Genomic DNA, 17,247 nt, shown 5'->3' with positions numbered 1-17,247 from the left:
ACAGACAACATAACATATATTACTCTCCATCACATTAATAAAAAGTAATATTATGACTTTACATCACATTTACATCCAGTTCGTGCTGCATCCAGTTCTCCCCTTCTTGGAGCTAGATCAAACTACAATAACATAGGTTTTAAGATGTTTCATTAATTGAGTCACACGTATCAACATGTAACAAGACCCAAAAAAATTAAATTTTTCTGGTGTAAAACTGTGTATTTAGAGGTGTCAAAATATTGGTTGGAAATCACCACCATTATCAACAAATAGGATCACTACAAGCATGTCCAACTTTAATATGGTAATACCGAATTCCGTACCGAACCAAAATTTAATTTACCGATTACTGAATTACTGAATCGAAGTTTAATGGTATGGTATTTGGTATCTATTTTCAATTATCGATTATCGAGTTACCGAACCTGAATTATGAAACTACCAAACCGAATACCGAATGCCCACCCCTACTAAAGATACTATTAACGTGTAATATTTTATCTGCCACCTTGAATAATTAGGTTCTTTAGTTTTTTGTTTTTGATTGCCCAAGGTATCCCCACAGCCGGCAGCCGTGAGACTAATTCTCCGTTTCTATTGTCAGCGCATTAAGCGGTAGGAAACTGGCCACAGATTTTTTTCCATTCACCAAAGATGGGGATCAAACCTCCGACTTCTTGCTTAAGAGGTGAGGTGCTGAACCACCACACCAACCCTGGTGGTTAATTAGGTTCTTTAGGTACCCAACAAAGTAAAGTGTGAAATATAATGATTATAATCTAACAAAATAAATTTTAAGTAAACTGTGAAGTATAATGATTATAATCTAACACAATAAATTTTATTGTAAGTTCTTTAGGTACCCAACAAAGTAAAGTGTGAAATATAATGATTATAATCTAACACAATAAATTTTAAGTAAAGTGTGAAATATAATGATTATAATCTAACACAATAAATTTTATCTTACAATAGCTTCACAATAATAACAATAACATTTTTAGTATATTTTCATCAGATGGGGTTTGGATGAAATAACTGTACGCAGTCTATATTATTACGGAATAAAAAAGATAAGAAAAAAAATTAAACAGAAACTGAATGATAACTCTTGATATTGATTCTTTTCATTGATTCAAATAGAAGAGTGCATTTCGATTTATAAGAAACTAAATAAAATAAATAAGGAAAATATGATATTTTTCTTATATCTATTAGACTAAATATTCTGCAATTAATAAACCCTAAACTTAAAAGGAAGTAAATACTGTAAAATATTCTTAAACTAAAAATAAAAAATAAAAAAATTCTACCATTAATGAAAATCATAAAATAGAAGGAAGGTAAATCTCAACATATATCACTACCTCATACGTGAGATAGAAATATTGTTTCCAATAGACCACGACTCAAGATAAAATGATCTAGAAAAGGAATAGTAATTATAAAAGGACAAGATGTGATAGAAATTACCACATCCAAAAATATTATAAACAAGACTCACCAAGTAATACAACAAACAATATAATAATCTGAAATAAAACTAGTATACTATAGCTACTAACACGGATAACAAAGTCCTCCTACCTATTAGTACTTCATGCCAACACATTCTCTTCATTTTGCTCTGGATTGTAATCTCTTATGAAAAATATAGCTCCATGAGCATAAGCTCCTGCTATGATGAATCCTGCGATATATTAGTGGTGGGTATATAATGCACTGTGGTGCACTGGAGTAAATCTAATATGTGGTTCTGCGTGTTCCACCATTTCTCCGTTCATTTTCATTGATCGTGAAATACCATGAGCGAGCAGCAGGATGCGACGCACTCATTCCTACTATCTTTCTGTCCTGATCCGAAATCTCAATCGATGTGAATTGGTCTTGGTTATTTTATTTGTTTCGATCTTCACATATTTTCTCCTAATTTTAAAGTACTTTCCTTTCTAGGCAAAAACAATAATGTTTCCATTTTGAAATTCTTGCTAGTCTCAAAGGTTCCTTCCTACACTTGGAATCTTCTTCACAACCACCACTTTGCAATTGTCTGTGAAAATAGCGGCGGACTCAGAATTTTGAAGTCGTGGGTGTTTAAAATTACAGAGACAAAGTCGAAATTTTTACTGAGGGGGTTCAAAATCTGAAGAAAAACCCACCGAAGGGGATTATTCAACATCTACAATATATAAATAAAAATCATTTTAATTATGTATGCATCAATAGTATAGTTTTTCATCAAAGGGAGTTCAGATGAACCCCTGTTACTAGGATGGCTCCGCCTCTGCTCAGGAAGTTCAAACCCGTACATTGACACCGAAACTTTAAGGTTCCGCATGAAAATCAAAAGCACCCAGCTATCTTTTTTATTTCACGGATGCTTTTTTCCATCTTATACCAATTTTTATGCATTTCTTATATACTATACCTATTCTGCATCAGATTCAACAGGCTTCAAAACACCAATACTTTCAAAAATGTAATTATATTTATCGATCAAAAATGTAACAGGCTTCAAAACACCAATATTTTCAAAACACGTAATTATATTTATCGACCAATATTTTCAAAACACGTAATTATATTTATCGATCATAAACATTACCATTTTCCTACCAAAACCTACTAAAAAAAAACCTAATTCTTGTATAATATATATGTTAATCATCATAACTCAAATTTAAAATTCAATACTTACATGGTCCAAAACAAATACAATGTTTTTCATTTTGAACCGTAAAAAAATTTCCTGTTTTGTTTGTTGTAATGTTCCATCCATGTAGTGAATTCACAGGTCTGTTTGAGCCATATGTTTTTTTTTTTTCTTTTTAGGTCATTTTGGCTGTTGTTTTTTTTTGTTTTTTTCCTAAAAATATATAATTGAAGACAATAATTGTATAAACGTGAAAAACATTTTGGGTTAATATGTGTGGACTAAAATGTAGATTGTTATTAAGAGAGTGACATATGTACATCAATTTGCTACTTATTTTAGGTCCACACAAACAAATAAGTACATAATTCACGTGTATGTTTTTAGTATCTAAGAGAAGACAAAAAATGAATTGTCATGTTTGGTGGCTTGTTAATTAAATATGTTTTTGAAATAATAATGATCCATTAATTTTGTCAAAAATGTACTTTTTTTGCTCTTCGTCAAATATTTAACAAACTTTGATAGTTAGATTTGATGAAAATTGTGAAACAACAAAAACAAAATATTGTATTAAATAGCGGAAAAATTTTTTTGGTCACAAAATTTTGGTCCAAATTTGACCACAATAGAAAATACACGTGTTCACACTATAAATTAGTTTTATTTTGGACATTTTTATCCTTTTATCTTGAAAGTTGAATATATTTTTTATCCTATTTCCAATGCATTGATTATGTTAATGAGATTAATTATGATTAATTCAACTATGGAAAAGTGTTTGTTTCATGATTTATATTCATTGTTAATTGGGCAAATACGTTTTCAATAGTCCCTTTTCTTAGGTAAATATATTTGTTTAAATATTATTCACATTTAATATGTGTATTTCTGGAAAATATATTAGCTCGAAATCTTTAATTTTAATTAGTATGATTTTACACCTTTTCAGGTTAAGAAAAAAATAATTAGGTAGAGATATCAATATTTCAGTGTAATCTTAGTCAGTGTTTATTTTTTCATAGTAAGAATTTTATTTGTGACAGTAATAAACAACCAGTACTTTAATTCGTATTTATTAAGTTTGAACATAACATCCTTGACTCTAGCTACGACTGTTCAAAATCAAATCGAAACCAATAATCTTTAATGATAATTTGATTATTGGATTAATGGTTCGACTTATTGGATTAACAGATGTAAAGTATGAAGAGTTGTTGTCATTGTAATATTTTATAAATTATGCTTGAAAATTATTTAAATATATACGTTAATTTTATTTAAGCATAATAATTTAAAAAATAATTAGTTAGAGATCATTTTAGTAACAAATATAAGTAATAATTCACGATTTATCAAATCGGCATAATATAGAGGCGAATGAATTGTATAACACTTATTGGTTCGACATATGTGAACTATATGCATGATTTCTATAAGTGTTTATGTTTACCAAATCTAAAGTGTAGTGAGTTGTCGTTATTGCAATATCTTACAAATTATGAATGAGAATTATTTAAATATATATTTTAATTTTATATAAATATAATACTTAAAAATAAATAATAACCAAATATAAGTAATGATTTACAATTTATCAAATCGACATTAAAAATAGACAAAATGAAATAGTAATTAATAACCAAAAATACACTTCGAAAACTACACCATTAAAAGTAATCAAAGTTGTAAAAATCTTTGCTTACTCCAATGTGAGTGCATTATAAGTCCAATATGTAGTTGAGATTGTGGTTATTCCTTCACTTTTAATCACATGTATAGAGTTTCTCGCAATAGAAAAAAATTTCGCTGAGCATCAGCTTCCAAAACGCATCCTGCAATACGTTGATTTGAATTTAATTGAGCTGTAATGTGGATTTGAAAAACCGAGTGATCACCAACCACAAAATCTGAAGCTGACATTTAAATCAGAAATCGACATCGAATTCCGACTATCCAAAAAACACAGACTGAAGCGGAAGATCACAAAATGCCCCCATTAACCTAGCATTAAGCATATGTTGTTAAATATTTAATAACAACTAAAAAATATTTATTTTAATTAAATTTAACAGATCAAAACAACTCACAAATATATTAAAGATCATATTTTAAGTTGCTCCAAAACATAAGGGACCACGAGAAAGGGTGACATTTCAATTCATTTATTTATTTTAGGTCCACAATATGTACAACTTAACTTTTATCAATCTAATATGTATAATTCTTGATAGACATAATTGGTGAAAATGAAAAAAAAATAATAATAATAATTTGTTTTGTTTGGTACGTTTTAAGATGGGCTCTTAAACGTGTTTTTGAACAATATAATTTTGATTCACTATTTGTCAAAGGCTTGTGCTTTTGATTTTTGTCAAATATTTATTAAATTTTGGTTGTTAAATATAGTAGAAAAGTGATTTAACAAGAATATAAAATCTTAGAAATCACAAGAATATTTTTATTTACTATAGCCATATTGTGAGGATTTTTATCTTTTTATAGATAATAGTGAGATTTGAACTAGAAATACTAACTTGTGACGTTATTATAATGAAATGTGCGATTAATACAATCTTTAAACACAATTTTTTTAACGAGGAACATTTTTTTTTAACCTAGGATTTAATACAAATACAATTGAATGTAAAAAAAAAAAAAAATTACATTCCATTCAAGTGTTCATGTGTAAATTCCCTCCTCGAAATGCTTAAACTATTAAAGAGAGACATTTTTATTTACAAATAAATAACATAAATACCAACCCTTTTGGAAGTAATTACACTCTCTCCTATTTTTTTTAATTACTTTACTCTCTCTCCCTATAATATACATAACATAGCCGACATATAAATAGCATTCTGAGTATATATTGGAATTTTTGTAATATGTTTAGGGAGTTAGATTTTTTGTAATATTAAAAACATAAGTTGTGTGCATTTGTGCAATTTTTAGTACTGTTTTAAGGCTCACAATGTCTCTTACATGGTATAATATCATGATGTAATGTGCGATTGGTATAATCTTAATTAAAACTCAACTTCGTATTGGAGCTGATTTATCCGTGTTCGCACATTGCAAGACCCATTTCTGAAGGTGACCTTCCAACAGAATTTTTTACGTACCTAACTTTCACGACCCGAGCTGGGGCTCTGGCCACGACGGGCATCCCGAATCATCAAGGCCCGAGAGACCCTATGTAACACTCCAACTTAGGAAGGAATCCCACATCGACAAAACACAAGAGGGATACTGGGTATATAAGTAAGAAAACCTTATCCCTAGTGATGCATTTTAAAGCTATGCGGGCCTGGGCCAGAGCGGACAATATCACTAGTGGGATGGGGAGTTACAGGGGTCTCTCGGGCCTCGAAGGTTCGGGATGCCCGTCGCGGCCAAGGCCCTGGCTCGAATCGTGACACTAACAGTGGCCCGGCTTTAGCCTAAAGCCACTAAAGCTACCGCTTTAGGCCCCCAATTTTTGGGGCCTCATTTCTTTAGCAATTATAAATTTATAATTAGGAGTGTTTTTTTATTAAAAATTATTATTTCATTTTAATGTTATTTTAGTTCAAAGAAAATATCATATTAGGAAGATTAAAGTAGACAATTATTTTCAACTTTATCCTTAACATCAAAGAAGATTTATTTTTAGTACTTCTCAATTCTAAACAAAATCTAATAAATAGGGCAACTTAATAACGATACCTTATATTTGTTATTTTATGTAATGGACGTGAAATGAATTAAAATAATAGTTATAGTGGGATGAAGGGAGTAGAATGGTAAGAAATATTTCAATAAAATAATTTTATTTTATTTTTTAAATATTTATACTGCATATAGAATCCCTATAATAATTGTCTCAGTTGAAAGAATTTTTTTAAATTAAAATTATTAAAATCATACTTAAGATCAACATCATCTCAATAAAAATGAAATGATTTAAGTATACAATTAATTAAAGTGAAAATTATTGAGAGAAATGATTGTAAAACAAATTTATTCATAATTTTGCATCTCAGAATATTATAGAAATAAACTTCAAATATAAAAAATATACAAAAATCTATTTTAAGGCCTCATTTTGAAGTTTCGGTTTAGGCCACACAATATATTGAGCCGCCCCTGGTACCTAATACTCGAATTTAAGACATCTGATTATGAGCGAAGAGATTCCAATCATTTCATCACAAAACATGTTGATATAAGAAACAATTCTATTATTTACCTATTGGTAGTATCCATTCTACAACCTATGAAATCTCAATAATCAAGTAGTTCTCTTTGGCTAACATGGTTGTCCTTTTTTTTTTTTAAGAATATACATATGCCCTTGCATAAACGAATTTAAACAATATTAATAATAGAAGTATCGTATAATACTATAATCCATTTAAAATATTAATGGAATATAATAGAGCATATTCATTTGCTTTACCCTTTAAAAGTTTTTAGTCGAGTTCATTATATGGATTTGTCTAATATAGTTTATATTTTATTTTATTAAAGAGAGATTTATCTTATTCGTATTTGAAGAATAGCAACGACGAATCCCTTTATAATAATATATGAAATATTTTATAGTATAGTTGAATTTAATTTGTCATTGTTCACTTCTCTAATTGAAAGCATCAATTAGCCGGCAAGTTATATCTAGATACTTCAAGTCTTTGAACTCATCTTTATTTGTCACTTTTTGCATTATTAAAATGAAAAAAATATTTTCATTTCCTTTTTTAAAAATATTTTCCTTCTATTTTTGTCCATGGTTTGTGGATAAGAACCTTTTGGCTATTTATAAAATTTCATATTATATTGCATGACTCAATTCCATGAGAAAAATGAATACAATATTCCACTTTTTCATTCAATTTTGGATTGGTAAGTATGTATGAATACATGACATAATCTTGACCTTGTGACCTATTGCTCCCCAGTATCGCAAGCGAATTCAGAATTTAAAATTAGCAAATTTTAATTTTTATATATGTAACAATTTGTTTCTACACGTATCGTGTATATATATTGATACATATCCTATATATATATATATATATTGATATCCGTTGGACAAGGATGGCTCTGCAACTAGACCTAATAACTGAAGGTAGTAAGTTTTACCTATTGAATTGTGGTAGTCATATATATTGAGTCAAATATCACTCAGCTCGTGTGTAGTTAATTTTTAATATTGAGTTAGATCAAAGATTCATTTCTTATCCTTTATAACTTTCAATATGGAAAAAAAATGATTGCTTACTCAAATAGGATTCCTTCATTGATTCTCATTTTATGATATTTTGTTGGTTTATGCATGACTTATTAGTTAAAACTACATTATCAATATCTTAGCCAATTAATAGTAAGTAGTTTTCTATGAGAAATATTGGCCATTGTTTTGGTCCAATATGTCTCATCCTTTTGACTTGACTATAGTACCATATATCTTATTTTTTCAAACATAATAAATTGGAATAGTAGGAGTTAGGGGGAGGATTACATCAAAAATCAAAAGAAACAATTCACCTAGTTGCAAAGACAACATGGGAAAATAGACTACTACATGCACATACCAAAAAAAAAAAAAACAATTAAAACAAGAAAAACAATATTCACATGTGTGTGGATTAAATTTCTTTTCTTGGTTTCTCAAACAGTGTCCGATACTTAGTCTAGAGTCCGCTAATCCGAGTTAGTGCTATTTCATTTTCAGGAGCTCGAACCCTATACTTTTGTGTTTAAGGTCTAAGGAATACTTGTCAGCCCACCGAACATAATCTTTTGGAATTACTTATTCAAGAAGAGCATACGAACACCTATTTAAGTTATCTTTCACAAGTAGGATCTGGAGAGGATAGTGTGTATGTGGTCTTATTCTTACTGGGTGAAGGTAGAAGGATTATTTTAGATAGACCTTCAACTTAAGTAAACATATCAAAAGACAAAAGTCAATATAAAAGAAAATACAGTAATGAAAAAGCTAAATCGAAAATAATGGAGAAAAGAATAGTAACTCCATGTAGTCATGTGGATTGGCATTGAATTAATTATTGGGCCAAATAATCAGTTGGGAGTACTTGCATGAGTGTAGAACTTTTGCCAAATTTAATAAATTCATTTTCTACATTTATATTTGTAGGTCTTTTTCAAAATTTAATAATATTTATAATCATGTTTTCTGGTTTCATATTGTGAAATGCTTTTCTTAAGGAAGCTGAATAATGCAAAAAGAAAATCAGCTTTGAGTCCAAATTATCTGCTTGCTACACATTGTAAGGGCCATTTACACTTTTGCTGCTGTTTTTAAATTTTTGTCCCTCATAATAACCAACTTTCTCGCGGGACATAAATTAGGTTTTCGTATTACAATATTCCGCAAGTTTGAAACTTCCATTTTTAAAGAACTTAGGTCCCACACAAAAAGAAAAACCAATAAAACAGGAAACACCAAGTCATTTCAGATTAAATCTAATTGCATCTACAGAAGGTGATAGGTAGTTCTTCGATGGGAAGCTTAGAATAAATGAAAAAATTACATGAATCAACCTGCAGTTGCACAAACAACAATCAATCTTTCACCCTCTTGAGAACAAGAGCTAAAAAATGTTCCTCGATCGGTACAAAAAGGATGGGATAAATTACACAAGAAACAACTCTCTCATGATCTCAGCCTCCGCACTTTTGCCTCCGTTAAGACCTCTCTCTCCAGAGCCCAGAAACACGGAGAAAGAAAGATGACAAACTGTTTAAACTGTTATTTACAACTTTAAGCTCTTCCTATACTTGATTTATCGTATTCCTAATTTCCGGTTTAGTACTTGATAACATGATGGCGCAGCCAGAGTTCATACATTACCATATGAAAAGCATCATGTCTTATAGGAGGTGAATTCCACTGGAAGTGCTTTTGAACCTGGTAAAGAGAAGATCAAGAGAACATTAATCATTAGAAAGTTATTGATATTGACTCTTCTCGTGTTAGCGATGCAATTTGTGTCTTTCACGTTCACTAGTAAATTATTCTACATAAATGACCTGAGAAAGTTTTTTCCATTTCGGGCATAACTACACTCGGGGTATTCCAACTTACCTTTACTAAATTGTTATGCAAGGTGACAAATTTGTCTTGTGTGATGTTCTTGAGAATTTGCTTTAGCTCGTATACATCCTTCTCCCTCAGTACAACCGCAAATTTATGCCAATCGACAATGTCATTGAATGGCAAATCATAGTAATCAGAAAGTATCACTGCAAAGATGACACAAACAGTAGTGGGGTTTGAGGAAGCAAGCATGGTGAAAGTTAGAACTATCAAGTAATTTCAGAAAAAGATGAACAAGTCTGTTGAAGAGCGTTTCACCATGAACTCATTTACGCCAACTTGTTGTTTACTAACTTGGACACTACTTCAGTCTTCTCTCTCTTTCTCTCTACACCCCCCTCCCCTCCCCAAATGATCTCTTTCGCCTCAGCTATAATGATTCTTTATAAATCTTAACTGATGAGATTAGAAGATTATTCTCTCAAACAGAGAGAACGAAAACTAAAAAAACATGTGACTGAACAATTAAAGTGATCTTCATTGCAATTGCAAGTTTTGTTTCTTTGTAAAAATAAGTAAAATATATATATTAACATTGAGCCTCACCCGTCTTTCTTTTCAATACATAATTCTCTCTGTCTCTCTTTCTCTCTCTCTCTCTCTCTCTCTCTCTCCCTTTTTTGGATAACCATGATGTCCGGGCTTGATTTAGTCGAGGCAGGCTTGCTTTCGCACCTCGACTAAATCCACAAATACCTGCCACCTCCCACCAACAACATATATCAGGTAACTTTGTCCACCAAGGCCCTCAGATGGGATGAATCAGCTAGTGTTTTTTTGTCTTTGCTAGGGATTGTACCTGAGACCTCAGGTTCTCAATCCACTTCAATCGAGCAACAGATATTTTTCTTTTTGTCATTCAATTTTTGACACATAACAGTTCTACTCAACTACGTTAGAGTTCCTTAAAAGCTAAAGTGACACAAAAAACAGTGAGTTAACAAGTAGAAGAAAGAAGGATGTGCATAAGACTTTCTTCCACGCAAAACTGAATTTGTGAATGACAACTGAAGACTTGGTTTCACACTATCTTACAGTTCTTTCCTTATCCTATCTTAAAGCTTATCATGATTTCAGTTATAATACCACAAGAATTGAGAAGCTAGGAAAAGGTAGTCATTCTAAGAATAAATTCTATCATTGCTCAACTTGGTGTGTATCGTGAGGTGCTTAATGAAGATAAGACAACAAAACAGAAAGAGTCTCAATGCTCCTAAAAAGCCAAAATCCTTACCAGGAACACATCCATAATGTATTGAGTCTGTTATACGAGCACTGTTAACCTGGGAACCACCTGGACATATGCAGAACTTTGTCCTGTAAAATCTCTTCTGATAAACAAGAGGTCCTGTAGCTCTGTTTATCCTGTTGTTGGAAATATCTAGTTCGGTGTCATTTTCCCATTGGCGTGCCAGGATAACTCTGATTTTAGAGTTTCTATGACCTGCCCAGAAACCCAAAGTTGTCCTGTACATATTAGGATTACTGTTAGTGACATGCTATCTTCACTATGATAAACATCTAATCATCTACGCATATATATATTGATAGGCTATGCAAATTTATAGTAATAGGTGACAATTCATAAATGAAAACTAGACTAGGAATTTTTACTCCACTACAAGATTCATTTATAAAGAAAATAGTTCATGAGAAAGACTCATGATTAGGGAGGGCAAAGAATGAATTAGTTCCTTCTAAAGTCTCCACCTCCAATGAAAGTTGGATCGACTGCATACTTTTAGATATTAATCATTAACTTTACAGAATGAGTTTTTGAGGGCAGAAAACCAATAAGCTAGAATAAGATTACAACTCAACCCTGTTTAAGTTAAAACATTTTGAAACATTCTCTCACAGTATATTGGATTGATGTTTGTCCTTCAATGTATTTACAGTACTTCATGGAAAGGACAGCTCCTATCTTTTGATGGGAGGTCCGTGGATCTGTACAACCTCAAATATCTGAAATTTATCAGTAAAAGCTTGATAATATATAGGTTATCCACATCTTTTTTTTGGGTCTCTCGTTTAACTGATTACAGAGGGACTTGACTCAGTTAAAAGGATAATTGTATTGGGACTCCAAGAGTAAGATGGAACTACCTGATCAATCTTACTATTGTATGACATTCAGTGTAATCTAAGAAAAATGGCCATGAAAAGTTGCTTAAAAAGTCTCTGTGTGTGGAGTAAGAAGGGTGCTGTTTCCCACTTGTAATCACTGTTAAATCTTCTATAGTCCATTAATTTACAGAAGATACTCTATATTCTGTTGTTGATCCTCAATATCTTCTCAGCACTGTTTGATAAAATTTCTACCTTTCCATAAAAAAAGGCGCCACTAAATTATAAAGTACATGTGCCCAAAAAAAGGAGATCGGCATAGAAGATAAAACAGGAAGGAATACATGACGAGAAGCCAAGGCCATGCTAAATGCAACTGAGAAGCATAATTATCAACTAAAGGTACAAAAAAGATGTAGTTGAAAATTATTGCAACAAATATTTGTAACAGAGATATCATTGCCTGAATAAAAGCATTCAAAGAAAAGTATGAGTTCCAGTAAAAGGCCGAAAACGCCAGTTATTCTGAACGTCCCAAATATGTAGAATTACACTTAGGGAGGGGCTGAATATGTGGATTATAATGGTGAGATTACATATTAAAAGGTAAAGAGAAAAATTTCCTTTTTAAACATTGCATTAGGACAAGTAAAAGGAAAAGTATTATCTTGGAGAAAAGGGCATATCCTAGCCATTTTTTCATCTTCCAATTTTTCCATATTTAATGGCATAATTCAAATGTTAGGGGAAAAAAACTATTGTCCTCAGCTTGAGAGGAAGAGTGTGTAAATGCTATAGAACTGCAGTCTCTACCATATAAACTATCACTACGATGGTGCAGATATTTTGGTTCCTATAGAGAAATGTTGGATTCTACTACTCATATAGAGATTACCATGTTGGATGTGTAAACAGAGAAAAAAGAAGGATTAAAGAATAAGAAAAGTAGAAGAGAATGATCTGATCTGTTGGCACATTCATTACCCAACAGGATTACCTATTCTCAATGTCATTTCCTCCAGCTGGAAGGGCAAATGGCTGCAGAACTTGTGGAAGAGCAACATCCTTATGTGGAATATATCCAACATCATAGCTAGGGGAGCACACAACACGGATTGCATTTTTTACAAGAAAGGGATGCCCTTCAGTTGCCCTGACACCAACATCATGACAGGTAACAAAGAAGTGATCTGCACCCATGGTTCTATTCCAGTATGGATATTTTGCTATCAAACTATCAACATAGTTCTGGACAATTATGGTCATGTTCTCATATGATGTTCCCTGCATTCCAACAAAGAATTCTTATATAATACATGAGTACAAAAAATTAGGTAGTATCGGATACCCCCAACTTAAAGTATAGGTGTTTCAACATTACCTTTATACAACAACAACAACAACAAACCCAGTGTATTCCCACCTAGTGGGGTCTGGGGGGGGGGTAAGATGTACGCAGACCATACCTCTACCTCTGGTGAAGTAGAAAGGCTGTTTCCGATAGACCCCCGGCTCAAGGCACGAGATACCACACAAACCCATAGTAAAAAGTATAGGTGTTAAAAACTTTTATGTTCAAAAGGCTAGGATCAGAATATACACTAAGATTATGAGCAAAATGAATGTCTTCTCAGAAGTACGAAACTTTTCAATGTTGGCGCAGAATGATAAATCTTTTGTAAAACAAGAGCTAATATACTGCTAAAGTACAACAAACAGCACACTTTACATGAATACAGCAACGGTAGAAAAGGCCGAAAGCGAAAAGTTCTTTCCACAATAAGTGCAAAGGACAAAGAAGTGGCCTTCCTCCTATGCACACCACAATTCCCAGATCCCCTATAAAATTAAAAATCCCCGTTCTCAGCATTGGTTGTTGCATTTCCAGCTAATAAATTAATATGAAAATAAGCGCAGCCTGGTGCACTAAGCTCCCCATATGCGCAGGGTCCGGGGAAGGACCCGACCATAATTCTTTTAAGATAACTCTGCTGCCACTAACTTGGATTGGAAAAACTAACACATTCAGCTAACAAACCAGTATTAATAGATGCAGGAATCAGAATTCCTAGGAAGATTATTTATACTAGAGCCAACAGTAATGAGTAAACACTGAGTAACTATACTTCTCATTCCTGCACCCTCCTCTCTAGAGTAAGATCTAACTAAATAAGACAAAAATTAAGCATCATGTCTCCCCCTCATTGTTATCGGACACTTACCTTCCTCAGCTAAGAGGAAAGCAAAGCCTTTCAACCTTGTTAAACCAATCAACTCATATGAATGAACTTAGAGATTTTAATTAAATTAGACAAAAACTAACCATCATCTCCTTCACTCCTTGTTATTGGGCATTTACCTTCCTCGGCTAAGAAAAAAGCAAATGCCTTTCAACCTTGTTAAACCAATTGAGTCATATGAACGAACTTAGAGATTTAACAAAATTAGACTAAAATTAACCATCATCTGTTTCACTCCTTATCCAACACTTACCTTCCCCAGCTAATAAAAGAGCAAGTGCATTTCAACCTAGTTAAACAAATCTGAGTCATATGAATGAACTTAGACATTTCAACTAAATTAGACAAAATTAACCATCATCTCTTTCGCTCCTTTTTATCAGACACTTACCTTCCTCAACTAAGAATAAAGCAAATGCCTTTCAACTTTCTTAAGCTAATCGAGATTAGACAAAAATCAACCAGAATCTCTTTCACACCCTTGTTATCGGACACTTACTTTCCTCAGCTAAAGCAAATTCCTTTCAACCTTGTTAAACCAATCAACTCATATCAATAAACTTAGAAATCTTAACTAAATTAGACAATAATGAACCATCATGTCTTTCATTCCTTGTTATCGGACACTTACTTTCCTCTGCTAAGAAAAAAGCAAATGTGTTTCTACCTAGTTAAACCAAGAAGTCATTTCAATAAACTTCGAGATTTTAGCACCAATCAAAAGGATCACAAAAAGATTCAACTTCTCAGCATACTAGGTAAATCAGGAATTAAACTGAACTAAGTATTGTAAATGTACTTCCGATATCTCCCTATTTTGCACACAACATTAGCTTTCCATTACTCGAGAACATAATTAATACCTTTCCTCTCATCTTATGACAAGAGATCGGAATGAAGAACAAGTGAGCCTGATCCGGATCATCCGTAACAAACTTACTCTCTCGAATATTCTGGAAGAAATACCCTTCACTAGAATATTTCCCTGTCAACTTCCTTGGCGTTTGATAAAATGTCTTCGGATCTCCATCTTTATATATATACACCTTAAATTTCCTCTCCATTTCTTCATAATTCAACTTAAACACTCCTGGTGAATTATACACATCCGTTATCACCTCCTCCTCCTCCTCCTGCTCACGCTGCTGCTCCGCCACCTGTCTCACTACCTTAAATCACAAAAAAAAATGAACAAAATTGAAAAAAAAATGATTTTTAAAAAAAAAATTAGCGTGTTGCTGCACCGCTACCTCTCTCACTACCTTAAATCATACAAAAAGATCCAAAAAAAAATTAGAAAAATTAGGAAAAAATTTTAGTGTGTACCTGAGATGACTATACAAGTTAAATCACAAGAAAATTCACAAAAAAATCAGAAAAAAAAGGAAAAAATTAGGAAAATTTACCTGAGATGATTGTATGACTAGAGAAGGAGTTAAAGGAGGAGGAGAATTAGAAGAGTGGAAGGATTTGAGGGAGAGATATGTGAAGGAGAGTAGAGTTAAGATGGCGAGGGATAATAGGGAGCTTTGGAGACTACAATAAGTGGAAGACGGTGGTTGTGGTGGTTTCGCCGACCACATTGCCGACGGCGATTGGCGGATTCCGGTGGGAGATTTCGGGTCAAAGGGAAGGAGTTTGGGCTCGGAAAGTGTGGATTTGGGCTTTTTCTAACTGGATTTGAAGGCCAAATATATAGACACTCATAAACATTTCTACTTTAAAAATTCAAAAAATTACATAAATAAACATCGTAACTTTCAAAATTTCTAAGAATCCCCCACTTCTGAAAAATTACATAAATCTCAACATTTCATATTTGGGATTATTTCTGAGATACAAGTTAACCCGACATGTATCTAATATAACCCGACATGTATCTAATGTATGATACAAGTTAATCACATTAGATACATGTATAGCAGTATGTATTTAATGTGATTAACTTGTATCATCAGACGTCAAATGTTGAGATTTTTGGAGATTTTGAAAAATATTGGGATTTTCGGTAATTAAGAGTAAACATATCGGTATATATGTAAAATTTCCTTTAAAATATTTCTGAAAATGGGATTTAGAAATTGTTAAATTAAGGCTCGTTTGGTTGGGAAACAAGTTATTCCGTGATAATTTATTTCATAATTAGTTATTTTTTAATTTTTATTCCATTCGTAGGGGTCGGTGTGAGGTACAAGGGATAATAGTTTTGAGATAAAATGCAAGATTATTTTATTCTATATTTGATTGGAGGTATTGGTTAGTCGGAGATTATTTACCATAATAATGAGATAAGTTATTTCATATACAGGTGAGATAATTAGCTCCGAAATAGCTACTTCCGAAATTAATTATTCTGTAATAACTTATTCCCAACTAAACGACTCACTAATGTGAGATAAAATTAACACTATAATCCAAGATTAATAATTTCGAAATAAATTTTTCCGCAATTTTATTTCAACTAAAATATGATAAATTCATCCTAAATTTGATTCTCAAATAAGTTATCCTTTATCCCTCATACCAAATGAACCTAAGAGCACGTTGGAATACCATGAGACGTAGAAATAAATATAAGATTCAGGCGTCTTGATTATTACATTAGGTTAGTGATGGAATAATAATTTTTACTAAAATAATTTAAATATAAAGAAGTAAACATATAAAAAGTCAAATAAATATTTTTGATATTGCATATGATATTCATTTTTATTCTTTGAATTGTATGATCTATCGCGCTTTAAACATATCATAAACTTATTAGCATTAGCGGCTTATCATCATGCATTTTGAATGAAATTATACAATTACTTAAAGCAAGTGAATAAATTCGTCGATGGCCTCAATAATTTCAACGTGGAGCATAAACTGAATATATAAAATTATACGAAAAATATATAAGTTGTAATCTTACTCATATTAATAAGATAAAAAAAAATACATCTTAAAATATTAATCAAAGTTCATAAAATTTAACTCTCGATAATTAAAATATGACAAATAAAATCAAACAGAAATAGTTTAGATTTAAATTTTCATTAGTTTGCTGTATTTTTCTCTGCAAGCTTTCCTGCTATCTGAGTTTTAGTCCCCTTGCATGCACTACATTGACAAAAACACCAATTCACTTCATAAATAAATAGGCAAATTAATTAAGGCAAATAAATAGCATAAAAAAT

The 17,247-nt window shown here is 31.8% G+C and overlaps 1 protein-coding gene across 1 annotated transcript; it reads right to left on the bottom strand.

The window, feature by feature from the left end:
* Positions 1 to 9,092: 9,092 nt before the first annotated feature.
* On the bottom strand, positions 9,093 to 15,934 carry LOC107851072 (probable glycosyltransferase At5g03795). Its single transcript, XM_016695973.2, has 6 exons — positions 15,475 to 15,934; positions 14,932 to 15,237; positions 12,826 to 13,112; positions 10,996 to 11,228; positions 9,750 to 9,907; positions 9,093 to 9,572 (listed from the first exon to the last, which is right to left on the bottom strand). Exons 1-6 carry the CDS (start codon positions 15,649 to 15,651, stop codon positions 9,471 to 9,473), a joined length of 1,263 nt encoding a protein of 420 aa, XP_016551459.2. The 5' UTR covers positions 15,652 to 15,934; the 3' UTR covers positions 9,093 to 9,470.
* Between the last annotated feature and the right edge of the window lie 1,313 nt (positions 15,935 to 17,247).

The sequence above is a fragment of the Capsicum annuum genome, chromosome 12, assembly GCF_002878395.1.
Source record: "Capsicum annuum cultivar UCD-10X-F1 chromosome 12, UCD10Xv1.1, whole genome shotgun sequence".
NCBI classification, from domain to species: Eukaryota; Viridiplantae; Streptophyta; class Magnoliopsida; order Solanales; family Solanaceae; genus Capsicum; species Capsicum annuum.
The sequence above is the reverse complement of the archived record's forward strand: the minus strand, read 5'-3'. Positions and strand labels throughout refer to the sequence as shown.